This window comes from Penaeus chinensis, chromosome 23, assembly GCF_019202785.1.
Source record: "Penaeus chinensis breed Huanghai No. 1 chromosome 23, ASM1920278v2, whole genome shotgun sequence".
Taxonomy (NCBI): domain Eukaryota; kingdom Metazoa; phylum Arthropoda; class Malacostraca; order Decapoda; family Penaeidae; genus Penaeus; species Penaeus chinensis.
Genome location: NC_061841.1, coordinates 14,847,301 through 14,867,387, shown reverse-complemented (window position 1 = coordinate 14,867,387; position 20,087 = coordinate 14,847,301). Strand labels below are relative to the sequence as shown.

Below are 20,087 nucleotides of genomic sequence, written 5' to 3'. Positions count from 1 at the left end.
GTATGAGAAACAAATTCAGTCACCCAATAATTATACAAATTTTAACACTTTGTTTTTCTTATCCTGAAACAACAGTGTTTTTGTTGGAAATTTTAAAATCCACATAGTTATGCGACCCTGTTGTGTGTCCTATACAGTAGCATGTAGTATTGTGAGAAGTCGAAACACAGCATATGCATGCTCTGGTGTGGATCTACAGCATCCTGCACTGGTAATTCACAAGATGTACACCACCTACCCAATCCCATGCCCGTTGTTGTGGGGGGCTTAGGAGATGGAGACAGGCCCAGTGTTGGCAACCTTGACTATCTTGGGGCCTCAGTCTTCGGCTCAACTAAATTTGCAATCTTTTCCTCTCCACCCACCCACCCTAATCCCATGCGTGTTACCCTGGTGGGGTTTAGGAGGCAGAGAGTGAGCCTCAGCCCTTGCCTCAACTAATTTTGCAGGATCCCTTTCTTCTCCCTCTTTCCTTTTCCTTCTCCTCTTCATCTCCTTCTGTCCACATATCCAAATCGTTAACTGAAAATTTGTTAATTCTGAAAATTTACAAACATTGCTTTACAGAACCCAAACCCTAAGCCCCACCTTATCGCTATGTTTTGTTTACACCGCTAATGACCTTAAATGTTGATGCGGCAGAAAAATTCCAATAAATAGAATTAATTTTCCTCCCCCACTTTTCTTTTCCTACTCTTCTCCAATCCCATCTGTTCACTTCCCAAGATGTGAGATCCATATTGAAAGGACAATGGTTAATGGTTACAAAGCAAAATAAATGTGCTAGACATCAGAGATCATGTAGCACTATAGAGAGGTGTAGTAGTGATAGGATGGGGGTGGGGGGTTGATGATTTGAGGTTACACGTTCGGCATTTAGCAGTTCAGGAATTGGAAGAAACGAGAGGGTGAATAAATAAGCTAAGGTAGGGATTAACAAGGGTGATTAGATCAAAGTTATCAGAGGAAGGAATGTTGGATTCTGCAAGGATATCCATAGGGAGTGGTAGGCATTAGCAAAAGAAGAACGGGGGTTTAAGGACAATTAATAGAGAATCCAGGAAGGGAGTCACATGTGTATCCAGGAGGAAGCAGAAGGGATGAAAGGGAAGGATGGTGGGTGATGTAGAAGCAGCAGTGGGAAATGGGAAGAAGGGTGAAGAAGGAACATGATTGAATGGTAATGGCAGTCATTTGAGTGGAGAGGGAATGGGAACAGATATTGGGGGATGGATGAGGTATAGGCATGTAATCTTGGGTCACGATTGGATAGGTTTGAACTTCCGAGAGAGTTTCTGAAGTGGAGTTGGTTGGGGAGGTCTGAAAAACGGAGGTAACCTGGGCACTATTGGTGGAGAACTCACTTCCTTGAGGAAGAATGGTATAGCATTGTGGCGATGACGATCATAGTCAGTGAGGCAGCCGACTAAGTCTTCTCGACAGTCTGGCCGATCCTTGTAGACAGGGCAGGAGGCCCACTGTAGGGGATCACTTGTACTTTGGATCTCAGCCCTCACCTTAACTAATTTTGTCCCCCCCAATCCCTTGCCCGTTGTTGTCGTGGGGGGGCTTAGGAGGCAGAGACTGGGACCCAATGCTGGGGAACTCCCCAACCTTGGAACTCAGCCCTCGACTCAACAAATTTTGCATAGTCTTTTTTTTTTCCCTCCTACTTTTTCGTTTGTCCCTTCACCAACCCCTTCTACTATCCACTTCCTAAGGTGTGAGAGCAGTGCTGAAAGGATGAAAGGCTGACTGTGCCAGTCCTGAACGGCCTGAGGGAGCCATGGGCACGGTATTCCCCTGCTTTAGTTATCTAGGCCTTACCCCTCAAGGGACCCTGAGGGGTGGACCGTTTCTCTCCCCAACATACTCCAGGCTTATCATGGCCAACAATGAAGATTTTATACCATTATTAGATAGCACATTTATTTTGCTTTTAACCATTAACCATTAACCATTAACCATACCATTATTAGAGGCAATGAGGCTTGCCTCTTCATCAAATTGCTCCACCAATTCAAACTCGCCCAATTCCCTGACCCCAGGCTCTCCTTTGACCACGGATCTGAACACTACAACTAATACCCCCTCCTCAATGCCTACTAGTACAGTATCCACCCTAATCAACACCCCAGGAGACATTTCTACTCCCAACATGCTCAACTTCAACAACTATACCCCCACAACCTTCTTCATCAACTACCCCATCCTCCCTTATACTACCTTACAACCTTATTGTCCACCTCCCCATAACACTACTTCCCTCAACACTACTCCCTCTTCCACATGCCCCCGTCCTTCTACTACCCCCATCTCTACAAAATTCTTAAATAATCTATTTAGCCCAGCCAAATGGGACCGATTTTTCGTTATCCCTCCCACAACTTCTCACACTTTCTGCTTTGACAACCTGTTTTCATTCCTCAAATGCATATACATCCTTCACTTGATCTAACCCCTATACATTGCCTTACCCAACCTTAACCCATTTACTCGTCAATTCCTTTGCCCAACTTTGACAACTAATCACTAACTCGACCACCCTTCACTACCATTTACTATAGTGCTACATGACCTTAGATGTCTAGCACATTTATTTTGCTTTTAACCATTAACCATTAACCCTCACAAGAAAACTTTTATCTCACAAAATTCCCCAACCAACTCCACTACAGAAACTCTTGAAGATATCCATAACTACATAATCGAGTCCCAAACTAATACTCATCCACCTTCAAATTCTACGACTCCCGCTCCCTCCACACAAAGTGACTGCCGATATCCATCCTCCTCCTACTCATGTTCTCCCTACACCCAATCCTCCTACCCCATCCCAACAAAACCCATTCCCCCCGACTCCAGCCCCACCTATATTAACCCTCCCACCATCCCCTCTATTGTGGGATACACACGTGAATCCCTCATGTCAGAAGTACCCTCTTCCCCAGACCCTCTACATCCCGACACCCCCCCTGATACAACACCACCTCCCCAACCTCATTCATTATCCCACCCTCTAGCACCTACTTTCAAATTCTCCAACACGCAATGCAATCTTTGCCACTAAATCAACGAAAGTATAACTATCCTTCATAGGAACATTCGCGGTTTCCGCTCTCACAGACCTGACCTCCGTCATATCCTCTCCTCTTATAACCCATCCATTATATGCCTACAAGAAACTTGATCCACCCCTATGTTCCTTATGTAATGTTCCTCTTTCAGTCCCACACATTCTATTGTCATGCCCACGTGAAGCTCTACATTCCCCACCTATCCTCCCTACATACACATCCCAACCTATCAGACATCCTTACAGAATCTCACACTTTCTGCTTTGACAACCTAGTTTTTCTTCCTCAAACGCATATATATCCTTCACTTAATCTAACCCCTTTACATTACCTAACCCGACCCTAACCCATTCACTCACCAATTCCTTAACCCAGCTTTAACAACTAATCACTAACCCAACCCAACTATAGTGCTACATGACCTTAGATGTCTAGCACATTTATTTTGCTTTTAACCATTAACCATCTTCCCCCTTCTCGATGCCTACTGTCACCTCAGTCCATTCCAAAGCACCTGCCCAGGTCATTACTCAACTTTCAGAATACATTCCGTCCTCTCTCAATATCCTTTATCCCTTTTCTTCATCCTGCAGTCGTCTTCATTTTAACTCCATCCTCCCTTATTACAACTCCCAAATTATCTGCCGCGTCAACATCTAAGGTCATTAGCGGCGTTTTCAAAATATAGCTATAGCGTGAGGCTTGAAAGCAAAGCCCCCATTTAAGGAAGGGATATATGACATCAAAGGTCATATGGCAAAGTATAGTGACGAAAAGGGTTAGGAATGAGTTAATGATTAGGGTACAGTTGCAGGTTGAACTACTAGAGAGTAGTATAGCAATGAAAAGGGTAGAGAGAGGAAACTGATGTGTTGTTAGCAGGGGAAGGAGTTAAGTAGGGAACATTACGATAACGTATTGTGGCGAAAACGGCAAAAATGAATTAACGATTAGGATAAGTGGACAGCACAAGGGGTTGACGAAAAGGGAAAGGAAAGGAGGAGACGAAAAGACCATGCAGAATTAGATGAGGCGAAGGCTGAGGACCAACTCGTTCTTCAACTAATTCTACCTCTACAAAACCTTTGAGTACCCTTTTTTTAGCCCAGCCAAGTGTGATCGATTATTTGTGGTTCCACGTACTCTACTTTCCTGTCCCCGTTGTACAGTAATCCGAACCTCTGCTTATCCTCCCTTGTTCTCATTTCTCCGACCCTCGGACATCCTCTCGGAATCCTATACCTTTTCCTTTGACAATTTGTTCTTCCTCAGGCTATAAATATCTTCCATTTGCTCTAATCGCCCTTCGCCCGTAACTCATTTTCCCTTTTAACAACCCTTACCTTATACTATACCGCATCACTCCCCCCCCCTCCCCCCTCTCTACACCTTTTCATTACCATACTCTCCAATATTGATGTTGAGCTTTTAACTTCTTACACATTTACCCTAAACAACTCATTTCTACCCTTTTTCACCTATATGACCTCGATGTCTAGCACATTTATTTGTTTCAACCAATAACAGGAAACTCCACATGCATACCAATACATACACGCATACATACATTTCGGTGTATTTATATATGCAATCTGTACTCTTATAGTATACAAACATGATCATACAAACGATATTAGTCTGAAAAGGCGAAATGTGTCATCTGCAGTGCACAATACTTTAAGGAGCTTCAACACTTCACAAACTTTAGTATTTGTTAGTGCAGACACTAATACAGGACCTACATTTAGATGATCGATCGTCATTTTCCAGCCAAATAACTTGAGAATTATTCACCTTTGTCCTGTGTGGAAAAAGCAACATTACCAATTTGTGTATCAAGATGAGGAATGACAGAAATCCGTGATTCACCAAGCTTCTTTAGTGCATTCTATCAAAGTTTGCCCTTTATTGCTTGTTTCTTTCCACTTCTTAATTGCCCATCGCTGCGTTCTTGCCATGTTGACAATTATTCATTAGTTATAAGTTTTATTCCTCACTGATAGATTTTGTTTATATCTTCCCCAAGCGCGGTATTTGCCATGAGAGACTGCCCGACACTAGTCCTAACCAAGGTTGATCTCTTATTTTAGATTTATTTATCTATCGAAAAAAGCATTAAGATAAGTGTTCAGAGCAAGAGGATGGAGAAAAGGAAAAGGAAAGGAAAAGAAAAGACCATGCAACAATACTTTAGGCGACGTCTGAGGCCTCAGGCAGGGGTAATCCCCTACATTGGGTCTCGGTCCCCGTCTTCTAAGCCCCCCACCCCCTACGACAACAACGAGCAAGGGATTGGGGGGTCTCGTTTTATTTATTCCTTTATTTAGAGATGTATTGAGGAATGCATTTTGTCTGTAGGCACTGAATTATTTGTCAGTTTTTGTGTTTCTTGGCCTCAGTCTCCAGACAGCTCCTGTCTCTGGTTAATGGCATTTAGCCTTTGTTTTATATTACGCCAGTTGGCCTTGTCTCGTTTCCATTCTTGAAATTGTTCGTCTTTGATCTTGCAGTAGTCTATAACTGTTCATACGCTACATAGTCCGTAGCTTTTCTATAGATAACTATTACTAGCTCCAAAAAGATCCTGAGCAGCGGTGGGGAAAATTTACATGGTTTTGTATCATTTATCTATTGAAAATGTTCTACCGCGTTAACATCTAAGGCAAAGCCACAGTAAGTAAATAGCGAACACGGTTAGGAATGAGTTAATGATTAGGGCAAAGTTACAGTTTGAACAGTACTAGAGGATAGTACGATAGTGGAAAGGGTAGAGAGAGGGCATAGCATAAGGTAAAAGTTAATAGTAGGGGAAGGAGTTAAGGAAGTAGGGAGCATTATGATAAAGTTTTGTGGCAAAAAAGGCATGTGTTACCGATTAGGACAAGTGGACAGAAGAAGTGGACAAAGAAGAGAAGGAAATGGGAAGGAGGAGAAGATCATGCAAATTAAAATTTAATTGAAGCGAGGGCTGAGGTTCAAGGCAGGGGTGATCCCCCACACTGGGCCCCACGAAAATAGAGTAAGGGATTGGGGGGCATGGGTTTTATTGATTATACAAGGTTAAAAATGTGTCAAGGGATGATAGAACCTAGTGCTGGTTAACGTTGCCAACGATCATGTGTTCTCTTTTTGTTTTGTTTTTTCATTAATTTGTCGAGGTTGGCCATTAGAAAATCTAGAAGTGGCGTTCCTTGTTTTGGAGTGTTCATTTTTCTTTGGCTTCAACCATCTTTTAGAATATAGTTGTGACCATTATGAGCCAATCCATAGTTTGGACGTTTCCTTATGGCACAGACAGTTCTACAGTCTAATGTATTATGGTCCTATCTGTGTCAAACAGAAGAGCCTGGTATTGTCATAAAAAAATGTCTCTGTCAAAAACGATGCCTGCTCCGGTCTTGATGAGACATCGATATGTTAGTTCCCTTACATTCGGTAAAGGTTGTTGAACACTGTGGTAGTGAATGGTTAAAGGTTAAAACAATTAAATGTACTAGACATCAAAGGTCATATAGCACTATGATAAAAGTATTGTGGTGAAAATGGTAAAGCAGTTAACAATTAGGATAAGTGGACACAAGGATATGAAGCAGAGATGAAAAAGGAAAGGGGGAGAAGAAAAGACCATGCAAAGTTAGTTGAGGGGAGGGCTGAGGTCCAAGGCAACATTGACCCTCAGTCTCCGTCTCCTATGCCCACTCCTCCGACAACAACGAGCAAGGTATTGGAGGGGTAATGAAAAAGGAAAAGGGTAAAGAAGAGAAAGCAAATGGAGTATGGCGGGTATTTGTAATAGGGAAGGGGTTGAGGGTATAGGAAGATTAGATCAAATGGAAAGTATCTATGTGTCTGAGGAAGGGAGAGGAACACCGTGTGAGGAAAACTGCTAAAAAAAAACATTATAAAATCAACCAGCAGTTAATATGGATAGAAATGGTAGTTGGAGGCGTAGGAGAAGAATCCAGAAAATGAGATAAGGCGACAGGGGAAGATGATGAAGTATGAGGAAGAATGTCAGGGGGGAAATGATCCGGAGAAGGGCATTTTTGCGACATAAAGGAATAACGTGAGCATCCAGGTGGGAGTGTTAAGGATAATGGGGAAGATAGAGGCAGAGGATGGGGTGTTTTGTGGAAGAGGTGGGGGAGGACGGTTATCGGCAAATACTTTGAATGTATAGCAAATAGGAATAGAGGGATTGGAAGGTTGATGAGGAGCACTGTTTTCTCTTGGGTCATGTTTAGGGACTTTTAGGGAGTTTCTGGAGGGGGGTTACGTGGGGAGGTCTGAGAGAAAAAAGGTTTTCTTGTGAGAAGGAGAAAATGGGATAGATGTCCAAGGAAAAGGTGGGAGTAGGAGAGGGTGTGATAGGAGAAAATGGGATTGAACTTTACCTGTCTATACGACAGGTAGAGTGAGAAGGGGCAGGCATCGAGGAAGTGGTAGAGATTTGAGTGTTTTTATTTGGACTGGAAAAGGAATTTGACTGGGGGGAGAGGGAGTAGAGGTAGGATGTGCGAAGTGGAGAGAAGAGATACTGGGGAGATACCGAGACATCTTGAGATGATGGGAAGGGGTTGGAATGAAGGGTAGTTTTGGAACAGGTAGAAAGAGAAAAACCTCATCGACGTGCTCCCTGTCTGGCCTCACACAGAGTGAGGCCTAGTTTGAATCTGAGAATTGCTACCTCGGAATCAAGCTTCAGGGCAGGAGAGTTCCAATAAAATACATTATGGGAGCCACTACAATGGGCACATGTGCGTGACTGAGCAGAGCAATTAGAACGGTCGTAACCAGGTTGGGCACATAGAGGGCAGTAGGCTGTGGAGTGAATTTGTGAATGGGTGGCCATAACGTCAACATTTCTGACAATGACGGGGAGGGGGTCGACATGGTCGGACAGGGCAGGACACTCCACCAATTTAAACTTTTTGGGGGCGGTCATGTCTACGGAAGTTAATCTTGGCAATATTGGTGTAGGGCATACGTTAGCCTCTGGCAGGGATTGTGTAGCCCTGTACTGCTACTGCACCATAGTCGACGAGGCAGGCGAGCAGGTCATATTCACAGTCTGACCAGTTCTTGTAGACAGGACAATCAGTCAGGGAGGTAAAAACAGTTCCGGTAAAAGTATTAAGGGATGAGTGAGGTTAGGCAGGAATAAGTTTGCCAGGGTAGTTAGTGCACGAGCTTGGGACTCTGATGTAACTTTGACGAGGCGTGGACGATCGGAACGACTGCGTAATGAAACTTTGCGTACTTGTTTTTGGAGACATTGTTGAAGGAGAAGGGTATTGTCAGTGTAAGGGGCTGTAGGGGGAATCACAAACAATCGACCCCCCCTCGGCTGGGCAAAAAAGGGTACTCAGAAGGTTTGTTGAGGTGGATGTAGTTTATAAGATGGTAGGAAGATGGGGTGGTGCGGTGTGAGGCAGTACTGTGGGGAGGACAAGAAGAATGAATAGTAGTAATAATGGGGTGGGGGGAGACAATGAAGACGATGCAGTAAGAGATGGAGTGAAGGATGTTGAGAGACATGACGGGTTGTATTCTGAAGGTTGAGTAATGACCTTGGTGGATGATTCAGAATGGATAGATTTGACAGCAAGCATCGAGGAGGGAGCATTGGTATCAATGGCCAGAGCCGTGTAAAAGGAGAGGCAGGAGTTGGAAAACCAGAGAAATCAAATTTAGACAGGATAGTTAATGCCCCTAAAAAGGGTAAAAAATCTTCATTATTGGCTAAGGTATGCCTGAAATAAGTAGGCAAAAGAAACGGTCAACCCTTCAAGGTCTCAGAAGGGTTAAGGGCTAGGTAATTAACCAAGGGAATACTGCGCCCATGGCATCTGGAGGCTGTTCAGCCTTTCATCCTATCAACACGGCTCTCACACACCTTAGGAAGTGAACAGAAGGGGGTGAAGAAGAGAAGGAAAAGGAAAGGAGGAGAAGAAACGACCATGCAAAATTAGATGAGGAAAGGGCTGAGGTCCAAGGTATGACAAAAATGAGCAAAGGACTGGAGGGATGTTGTAGTCAAAGACAGTGGTTAATAGTTACCAGGTAAAACAAATAAATATACTATATAGCTAGAGACCAACAAAATTCATTTCAATATTACATCCTTCACACGGTCGTCAATTGCCAATTGATGATACTGAAGTGCTCAAATATAAAAAGGGTAACTGGCTCCCTTGTATTACATATATTATTTTGTACTTTTTTTCTCTCTCTCACTCTGTAGTTAAAAATTGTTTTTGGGCAATATCATTTACTAGAAAGACATTGATATACTGTGCAGTCCAAGTAAGGATAAATTTTTTCTTCTTTTCTTTTTCATTCTTTTTTTAGCCAGATATAATAGTTATTCTATTTTCTTCATGTTTTTTACCACTGCACCATTCTTACACCAAAATATAATACTTGAACACAAGGAAACAAAAACAAGGATAAACAAATGTTAAGACTAGGTATATTTATAAGGAAGCTTTGACATACAATAATAAGAGATAAATAGGTATAAGCTTATTATTTTGCATTGACTTTGCTTTACAACTTACTGGTCATACAGCTGGGTTTCAAATTTGGCGTGTTAAAAAGTGCCGCTAACAGTACCAGCTTTCTGGAAATTTTAAAGTTAACATCTGTTGAAGAATTTTTTTTCTGTACTTTTTAAAAAAATCTTTTGTTTACACCCTATATGTCATTAAATAGAAATATGGTGACATTTACAAAGGCAATTACAGTGCCTTGCACAAAATACAAACCCCCCCTGAAAAAAATCTGAAAACCATATTTATGAAGTTTCTACATACTCTTCCTTAAAAAATACTATTCAAGTTCAAAATACAATTACAATGTGGCAAAGCTCTGGCAGCTTTTTTTTTTCCTTTTTTCTTCTGTAAGACAGTTCCTTATCATCATACTAAGCATATACAATATGTAGACAGAACAATATACAATATGAAGGCACCATCCTGAACATACATCTTTTTCTTGCAATATTTTCTATTTATGCACAAGGGAAGGGATGAAAAAAGGGAAGATTGTTGACAGCAGAGGAGGCACTCTTTAGAAATAAAAGCCACAGGAAAAAAAACAATGTATAATAATAAATCAAAACTTATATTCAATTAACAAAGGCTGTCTCAAATAAGGTACAAGGGCATCTAATGGAAAAATGCTTGCATGGTTCAAACCTTTATGAAGAACAGCATCCTGTGGTGCAGAAGTAGGGTGATTTAACAGACAAACCTGAAGAATTCTGGCTACAAAATGCTACAGCATGGGGAAATTTATAAAGAAAAATCTACAAACTTCACATTATCAAATATAAGAGACCACCATATTCCCTCAAGCTTTTTACTGAATTCTAAAACCTAAAGTCAGGAGATCCTGTGCTTTAAATACTGTAGAATTTAATAATAATAATATCAACTCAATGTAGATGCTACTTTGTGTGTATTTAAAAAAAAGTATGTACACCAAAACAGTCCCTAGTGATGAGCATATACACCCTTTCAACATCTCGTGAAAGCATAATCTCCAGCTGCACACAGGACAATTTGCAACTGATGACATGACAATTTAGAAAACTTTCTCATATACAGGCCTATATTCTTGATAAATGCAGCACTGATTTTTCAGATACATAAAACAATTTAACTTGCAAGGAAGCAGAATAAGTGTTTCCTAGTCTCGTAATACAAATCACTTTCTAAAAATACCAAAATAACTTCAAAATTAATTAATAAAACTTCATATAATACTCAACCATATTAATGATTATTATTTATAGTATAATAATAATAATAATAATAATAATAATAATAATATTATATTAATAACAGCAATGTTAAGAATGCTAACAACAACACTAAGAATAAAAGCAAAGCTTAAAGGCCAACTATCTGGTAACTTTTGGTGAACTGAGAAAGGAAAAGAAAGGAAAAGAAAAAAAAAAAGAAAAAAAATGGTCTGGAACTGCATACACTTCAGGCACCAGTTCAACAATTTGTGAGTGCTTTTTTTTTTTGTATATTCCTGTCATTCTCCTTTTACTGTAAAAACAAAGTGTAGCTTCCTCCTCTTACACACAATGCCTCATGTTTTTTGTTTTATTACTTTTCTTTCAGTTTTAAGGCCAACTGCAAACTAGCCAGTAATATTCTTTTGGACTGCTTTCCTTGGCATCTCCACTGCTAATTGGACCGAGTGCCAAGGAAATAGAAAAGTAAAGAAAAAATTCAAAATAGGCCCACAATAATGCTATGGAAATAATAAATCAATCATAAGGTTATTATCACATACATAGTGAAAGCCAAATTCCTGTAAAATCTGGACAAATGCTGCATAACTGGCACCCAGAAACCATCCACCAGTCAACACTAAATCAAATCCAAAGATTTTTATGATCATAACTTGAAAAATATATTGACTATACACATTAATATTATCTTTGCTATCATTACTATTATTAATTCCAACTTTGGTCATACTATGAACTATGAAAAACAAGTCCTTAAAGAAAAAGGACTTATCAATTCACTCACACCACTTTCACTTTCAAATTTCTTTAACAAGAAAGTCACTGAAACCACATACGCCACACCTTACAATGCCCCAGCTCCAATAACATCGAATGAACTCCCTTAGTGTCAAATTTCTCAGTCTCAGTGACTGCAGTGTACAGCCATTCTTCTGTAAAGTAATTTACTATCACAGAGCTTTCTTAAGGGGTCAAGGTGTCTGAGTGTGATGAGTCTACCAAAAGGTCTTTTCCACATTCAGGGTGGAAGCAAAATGAAAATGAAAATAACAATATTTAAACCATATATGAAGGAAGTAGAAATATAATAATCAAAATAGTAATATTGAAAGTGCAAACAAAGGAGAAGGAAAAAAAAAAAGGATGTAACAAGACTTTCAACTGACATCATAGACACTACATATCCCTGCAAAAGTTTCCATCAATGCTGTACACAAGAAGAGGCAAAATATTAATTAACTACTCTCAACAACAACTTTTTCCTGGTAGGTATACATCCTTTGGTTTTAAAAATTTTTGATAGAATTTTCCCTTTTCCAGACTATCTTTTACATGAAAGAAAGAAAAAACGATATGGGGAAGAAATTAAAATCCCTACTCAATATGAGTAAAATCACTGAGATGACAATGTCAGATGCTGTTGTGACTGGTTATTCTATATAAATATATTTCCTTTACATAATTAATCCTAATTATCTTTCTCCTCTAGGTTTGGAAAGTTGTCAAAAAATTCATACACACATTGAAAAAAATAAAATAAAATAATAATAATGAAAAACACACAGGCAAATGCAAGACAGACAGGGAAGGGAAGAAACCATTACAAAAGAAAAGAAGAAAAGGAAAAAGGAATAAACAAATGCTACTAGCATCTACACATGCACTCACCTCGCCTCATTCATTCACACACAACGCACACACCATCCTCTCTTAATGCCATGACAGAGCAATTGAGATGAGCTGGACTTGCAACTGCTTCCTTATCAACAATGCATCAATATTCAGTACAACAATGATTTCCTAACCTTGGTGTAATTAAATAACCAACAAACCCCCAAAGTAGACAGATATATATATTTCTGATTGGAAATCATAAGCTTTAGTCATTTTTATTCTTGTTTACACAGAAATTAAATTAATTTCATAATAAAGTATTTATATGAAAAAAGGGGGATCACTGAGACTGTACATCTTTCTATTACATTTTTCTATGTTTTTTTTTATTTTTTTTTTATCATTTGTGCTTCACTCATATTCTTTAAACATCAACTCATTAGGCTGGCTACTTCCTGATTGGACATTCATACATTAAGTTAATTTTTGATAAATATACGGTTATGAAATCTGACTTTTAAATGATCTGCAGTCTCCATTCCATTTCCATCACCATCCTCATCACGTGAATCCTCAAAATCACTGGTATTCACTGTGTCCTCTTCAGTTCTTAAAGCGAAACCAGTGATTACATTCCGCTGCTCACCACTGCCTTGGGCTTCAGCAGTATAGGCCACAGGCTGACTGCTTCAGTGGAGGTGCACAGATAGGAGGGGAATGCACCGTTTTTCTTAAAATGTTTCATATTCATGGCCCTCAGATTTGGGATGCATTGTGTAATGTCAACCACCATTTCCCTAATGCAGGTTCTGGAACTGACTACCTGCCTTATATCATTCTCAAAAAGGTTACCACACCAATAGCACTCTTTGTTTTATGTTCAAGTTTGCATGTGTTTGTCTTTCTTTCTCTTTCTCTCTCTCTCTCTCTCTGAATAAACAACACACAAGTGCATCATAATTAGTATACATACATTCATAATATGATAAAAGATAAAAAAAGAAAAAAAAAGGAAAGAAAATCTGATATTCAACAAATGCTATGAAAAAAATTATACAATCATTTTCAATATCACTTAAATGATTAATGTGTTACAAACAGTCCCTCTTGTTCCCCCTCAATCCATATGTCTAGTTGTCTATTCCTGGCGCCTCTCAACACCACGAGAAGAATGGACTCTTTTCCTGGAATGACTGCGTGAAGGTGTCACTGAAGGAACGGAAACGGGCAGTTGTTCCTACTCTTCCTTTCGACCTAGGGGTGAAAAGGGGTGGGAAAAGAACGTGGATGAGAATGTGGACAATGTAGACAAGGATGAGGAGGAGGAGGAAGGAAGTTAGAAAAAGGGGTAGAAAAAAATTAGCTTTTTATACAAAATACAGAAGATCCAAAAAAATTCTACAAACATACTTCATAAAATTACTTATATTTTTAACAATAAATAAAGCACTCTCCTGACAAAAAAATTATGTATATATACATATACATATACATATACATATATATATATATATATATATATATATATATATATATATATATATATACACATACACATACACATACACATACATATACATATATATATATATATATGTATATGTATATGTATATGTTAATGTATATGTATATGTATATGTATATGTATATGTATATATATATATATATATATATATATATATATATATATATACATATATATATATATATATATATATATATATACATATACATATACATATACATATACATATACATATACATATATATATACATATATATATACATATACATATACATAACAACAGTCCAAAATCTGGTCAACATACCTCTCCACTATGACAGCTGGCATCTGGACCAGTTGTACAGGACTCTTGCCATCTCTAAGAGCCTGTGTCAGGTTCAATATCTGTCCTCGCATTACAGACATCTGGCGCTCAAATATGTGTCGATCAAAACCTTTGTCAGTCTGCAATTTTTTTTTGTGTGTGATTAGTAACTGAGCAGAAAGGACTTTTTTTCCATATCATTTAATTTCAAATTTCAATCCACAAATGTTTACATAGAAACTTATGTACATGTATTCCTTTGTTACTTTTTATGACTACATCAACTTAGCTTTTCACCTGTAATTCTAAGAATTTAAAATAATCTAGTTATGGAAAAATATGAGAAAACATGGAAAGAAGGGGAAAACAGGGAAATAGAAGCTAATAAGTACAAAAAAGTGAGAACCACCAGAAGATCCAGAAGAAAAATAAGAAGGCAAAAGCAGAAAATATCCATTCCCCTCCCCTGTATCTCACCTGGAAAAGATTATACATGTCATCACAGAGCTCCTGCACAAAGTTCATGTCTGAGAGGAGGGGGAGCACCAGGTCACGTGTCTCCTGGCTGAAGGAGACCTTGGCCCAAGGAAGCCATGCCCAATGGTAGGGATACGCCCGCCAGGAATCTGGGTGCTTGAAGGGGAATGCCAGACCATTGTCAATAGCTGCTACTTTCACTTCTGGGGGTTTCACGAGAGACCAGTCCTGGGGGAGGGAGAGGAGGCAGCAAGATGAGTTGCAGCTTGAGGTTTCCCTTCTCTGCTTAGCTACTGAATACAATCTGATTATTTCTGATAAATTAAATGTATTTTGCCCTTTACTTATAGATCTTTATCAATAACAAAATAGTACTTAGCCATCATGGACTGAAGTTTTCCCTTGGGATCTAGTCATTCTAATGTAATCTTTCTAAAAGTACTGCTAATTAAATGTAAAGGAAACTATCAATTATTAACCCAAATCCAACAGGCATGGCATGTATGTACATACCATGCCCACTGTGAGTTTACTTTATTAATTGTTTTTAAACCTAGATGGCTACACTTATACTAAGTCACTAAATTACAAGTACTGTCTGCCTCACCTGTTTGCCCTTTCCTTGATTTATGAAAATATTTTACATTATCTTATTTAGCCGTTACTAATGTATAACATAGTAATTATAATGTCTATAATAAAAATAACACCATCGATATTCATAGCATTAGTAAAAAATATGTTTTTCCTGTCAATTCAAGGAGAGGTGAAAATAGGTAACATCACAAGGTCTACTAATTGACTCCTTTGTGACTAAGCACTAGAAGAGCCAACCATATGCAGAGACATTTCACAAAAAAATAGAAAATGAGGACAGCATTTTCCCTAGTGGCATGTGGTTAATACAAAAGAACTTAAAAAATGGGGGGATAAAAAAATCTATTTCCTGACCTCCCCATCTCCCTGGTCATCCAATTCTGGCTTGTCGTACTTGATGAGCCAATTGTCGTTGCCACGGTCCGTGTTTCGGATGATGTAATCGAGGATAACCAACCGCTCAAACTGGAGCTGGAACTGCCGGCTGGTAGTTTCTCCTAAGGGCTCTGCTTCAAACCTCCGAAGCCAGTAGTCTGCATCTTTGAAGCCCTGAGTGGAATGAGAGATGAGGGTAGTCCCTTTACAGATTCCAGTAATGTGTGAAACATATAAAATGAAAACAGAAAAGGAGAATTAATAAATGGTAAATATATAGGTAAACAAATGCCCCAAAGATCAGCATAAAAGCAACCATCAATGCAAGAGAGTGCACAAACCTCAACAAACAGCTGGAAGGAGCCGACTTTGGGAGGAAGACCGATCCTGTGGAAGTGTCTCCCTACTTTTGGAAATCTCTCCGACACCAATTTTTTGGCTCTTGACTTTTCTCTGTCTATCCTTGTGTAATTAAAGGTTTCACTAGCTAATTTGACTACCTAGAAAATTGGAAAAAGAAGAAATAAGCATCACTGATTTCATATGCATTTACATTACTCTGCTTCTTTAACCCCTAATGACTGTAACTCCTCTACTGATTTTGTCACCCAGCCACAAAGATAGCCAAACTTTTTTTTCTGTGGAAGGTAAATTTTTGGAATTAAAGTTTATATATTATCAGCTTTACCTTAGATGAATTGAGATTCCCAATACACAATCTACAAAAAACAAATCAAGAACTAAGAATAAGTCACCCATCAATCAATTTGGATTACAAATTCAAAGAACTCTTTAATTTAGGGAGTGGCAAAAAGTAAATAGAAAATTACTAAACTAAGAACATAAAAATGCTAAACATATATGAAAAAACTTATAGTAAATAAGTACAAAGTAGTAAATGAACCTTCAAACACACAACAATTGCAAAAAAAAAGTAATCAAACACAGATGGCCCCCATCCCTCACCCTAGTTTTAGGAACAACGTTCAGCTGCAGCTTCTGGTCAACAAGGGATGCGCCCGCCTCTGATAAGTAGCCCTGGTTGGGCACAAGGCATGACCGTCCAAAACAGCATGGGCAGCACACCTTGTGCAACCACTTGGTCCACTTGGGATTAAGGCGACCATATGGCTCCTCGTCCTTCGGCTTGTACACAGCAATGACTTTCTGCTGGGAGAGATGGGGAAGAATGGGTGGAGAGGTTGGTCATTAAGTTGAAAAAATGCTTGTATTGTATGTTTGTAAGGTCCATGTGTGTGATACATGACCACTTGTCTGGTATATGCTTGTATTATAATATTATAATAATATAATAATATAATAATATAATAATATAATAATATAATATAATAATATAATAATATAATAATAATAATAATAATAATAATAATAATAATAATAATATATTATTATTTTGGGTGAGGGGACAAACTTTTGTGATTTTAAATTGTGGTTGTTTGTTGACTGAGCTTCTTGACTACCTATGTTCAAGCTAAGAATGCTATCATTTTAATGGACAGTGAGTGAGATAGTGAGTGAGTGTGTCTGTGTTTCAATATCTGCATGTCTGTGGTATGTGTCCGCAAATTTACAAAATGAGGTTAAGCTAGGATTTTCATGCTGGCAGATCTATCCTCAAGTATTTTTAATAACATTACTTTGCAAAATATTTACAAATGAGAATGACATTGTCCTATCCCTGCTGCACTTCAAGCTATGGGGCTGTCACAGAAGTCTAGCAGCCTTCTCCCCAATGCCTGAAGGCTCTAGCTACAAGGTCCATATTTGCGGGAAAAAACTTTTAAAAAAATTCTGGTTATCCAAGTGTTTCACAAAAGTGAGTACATGATATATCTGAATGTCTTTCCACATCCATAGTAAACTAATTGGATATAAAAGATTGATAATACATTCTCTACTTCTTCCTTCTCTCTCTTTTTGGGTTGAGCCAGATTAGAGACAATTTTTTTTCTTATACGTAATTTTTGTAAAAATTATACGACTATATTAAATCAAAGGCAGCAATAAAAAACAATAATGATAGAAAATATATAAAGGACTAATAATCAATAAATAAATGAACAAGTAAAACAGCTTATGGCCAAGATTTCTTTCATGGCCACGTATCACAAGAAAATAAATCCATCATCAAAGAAAAGACTCTCTGCTTTGTGTCTGATAACAACAAATAATGCAATTACAATGTACAAACAAATTCAGAGCAAAAAAAATCTCACTAAAACCACAATCATCCTCCATTATCATAACGTGGTTTAAAAGGCGTGCGGAGTGTAAGAGGCAAGATCAGACCTACCCCATTGCTGTTTTTGACGAAGTAGCTCCCACTTGAGCCCTGGTATATCCTCTCAGGATAAATCCCACTTTCAATGGCCGTTTCCGCTTGTCTTACTAAGTCTGTAAAATGTGGGTCATCTGCAAAGAGAAAAAACAACAACATTAGAATGATCTACTTCAAGAAGAAGATAGAAAAAAAAAGATTAACAGGGAAGTGCTGGCAAAAAAAAAAAAATACCCTTCAAAATAATCAAAGCCTGGCCCCCAATCCTTCTCTATAACAATGCACTTCAATTTCTTTACTGGAGGCCAAAAATCTGCAGCAACAATTTTCCCCAGTTCTATTAACACCAACAATCATGGTTGAATCTCCCACATGAGGGAGAGAGGGAGGGAGGGGAGTGGTAGAGGGAGGGAGGGGAGTGGTAGAGGGAGGGAGGGGAGTGGTAGAGGGAGGGAGGGATAGAGGGGAGAGGTTGAGGAAGGGAGGAAGGGAGGGAGGGAGGGAGGGAGGGAGGGAGGGAGGGAGGGAGGGAGGGAGGGAGGGAGGAAGGGAGGGAGGGAGGAAGGGAGGGAGGGAGGGGGAGAGGTTGAGGGAGGGAGGGAGGGAGGGGAGAGGTTGAGGGAGGGAGGGAGGGAGGGAGGGGAGAGGTAGAGAGAGGGAGGGAGGGAGGGGAGAGGTAGAGAGAGGGAGGGAGGGAGGGAGGGAGGGAGGGAGGGAGGGAGGGAGGGAGGGGAGAGGTAGAGAGAGGGAGGGAGGGAGGGGAGAGGTAGAGAGAGGGAGGGAGGGAGGGGAGAGGTAGAGAGAGGGAGGGAGGGAGGGGAGAGGTAGAGAGAGGGAGGGAGGGAGGGGGAGAGGTAGAGAGAGGGAGGGAGGGAGGGGGAGAGGTAGAGAGAGGGAGGGAGGGAGGGGGGGAGGTAGAGAGAGGGAGGGAGGGAGGGGGAGAGGTAGAGGGAGGGAGGGAGGGAGGGGGAGAGGTAGAGAGAGGGAGAGAAGGAGGGGGAGAGGTAGAGAGAGGGAGAGAGGGAGGGGGAGAGGTAGAGAGAGGGAGGGAGGGAGGGGGAGAGGTAGAGAGAGGGAGGGAGGGAGGGGGAGAGGTAGAGAGAGAGAGGGATGGAGGGAGGTAGGGAGGGAGGGAGAGAGGGAAGGAGGGAAGGAGGGATGGAGGGAGGGAGGGAGGGAGGGAGGGAGGGATGGAGGGAGGGAGGGAGGGAGGGAGGGAGGGAGGGAGGGAGGGAGGGAGTGAGGGAGAGAGAGAGGGAGGGAGTGAGGGAGAGAGGGAGGGAGGGAGGGAGGGGGAAAGGAGATTGACGCAGGGATTATCAAGATGATTATCATCTTGTTAGATAATCTTACACCAAATTTATTGAAGATTTCCACAATCAGATTCCTCCCTCCATTACATAAATATTAAATCAAGGTAATGAAACGACTGCATTACTACCCACATATACAAGGAAAATTAATGTTCTAAAAGTGCTGGTAAATTTTCAAATCTATGACAGGTTATGACAGAAACTGATTAGAATTAGCTGATAAGATTACCAAGTAAAGATAATAAGATGCAAGTTTCACAGCAACAGAGAGGGGGAGGCAGGGGGAGGAGGAAGAGGGAGAGAGGGGAGGGAGAAGGATGAGAAGGAAGAGAGGTAGAGAGGTAGAGAGGTAGAGAGGTAGAGAGGTAGAGAGGTAGAGAGGTAGAGAGGTAGAGAGGTAGAGAGGTAGAGAGGTAGAGAGGAAGAGAGGAAGAGAGGAAGAGAGGAAGAGAGGAAGAGAGGAAGAGAGGAAGAGAGGAAGAGAGGAAGAGAGGAAGAGAGGAAGAGAGGAAGAGAGGAAGAGAGGAAGAGAGGAAGAGAGGAGGAGTGAAAGAGAGAAAGAGAAAGAGAAACTGGAACAGTTACAATTTTTTTTTTCTCTCTTTTTTTACAAAGCAGCATCTCTTCTTAAACAAATACTGTATATGGAAGAAAAAATAATATATAAATACATAAATATAAAAATTATTAATAAACATTATATAATATACTACTTTCTCATACAAAGGTACACTTAAA

At 39.9% G+C, this 20,087-nt stretch overlaps 2 protein-coding genes across 3 annotated transcripts in view; one reads left to right on the top strand and one right to left on the bottom strand.

The window, feature by feature from the left end:
- Positions 1–45, top strand: part of LOC125037671 (ankyrin repeat domain-containing protein 50-like) — a 47,071-nt gene extending 47,026 nt beyond the window's left edge. Inside the window, 1 exon segment of the mRNA XM_047630867.1 lies at positions 1–45. This exon segment is cut by the window's left edge and continues 1,414 nt beyond it. The gene's annotated coding sequence lies outside the window, so the exon portion shown is untranslated.
- A 9,484-nt stretch (positions 46–9,529) lies between these two features.
- On the bottom strand, positions 9,530–18,170 carry LOC125037516 (phosphatidylinositol 4-kinase type 2-alpha-like; the record flags this gene model as incomplete). Of its 2 annotated transcripts, none has more annotated exon segments than XM_047630677.1 (7): positions 9,530–13,713; positions 14,289–14,428; positions 14,766–14,993; positions 15,717–15,911; positions 16,079–16,237; positions 16,704–16,907; positions 18,052–18,170. In XM_047630677.1, coding segments are annotated over 7 exon segments (1,145 nt in total), but the record flags the coding sequence as incomplete, so codon positions are not given.
- Positions 18,171–20,087: the final 1,917 nt, after the last annotated feature.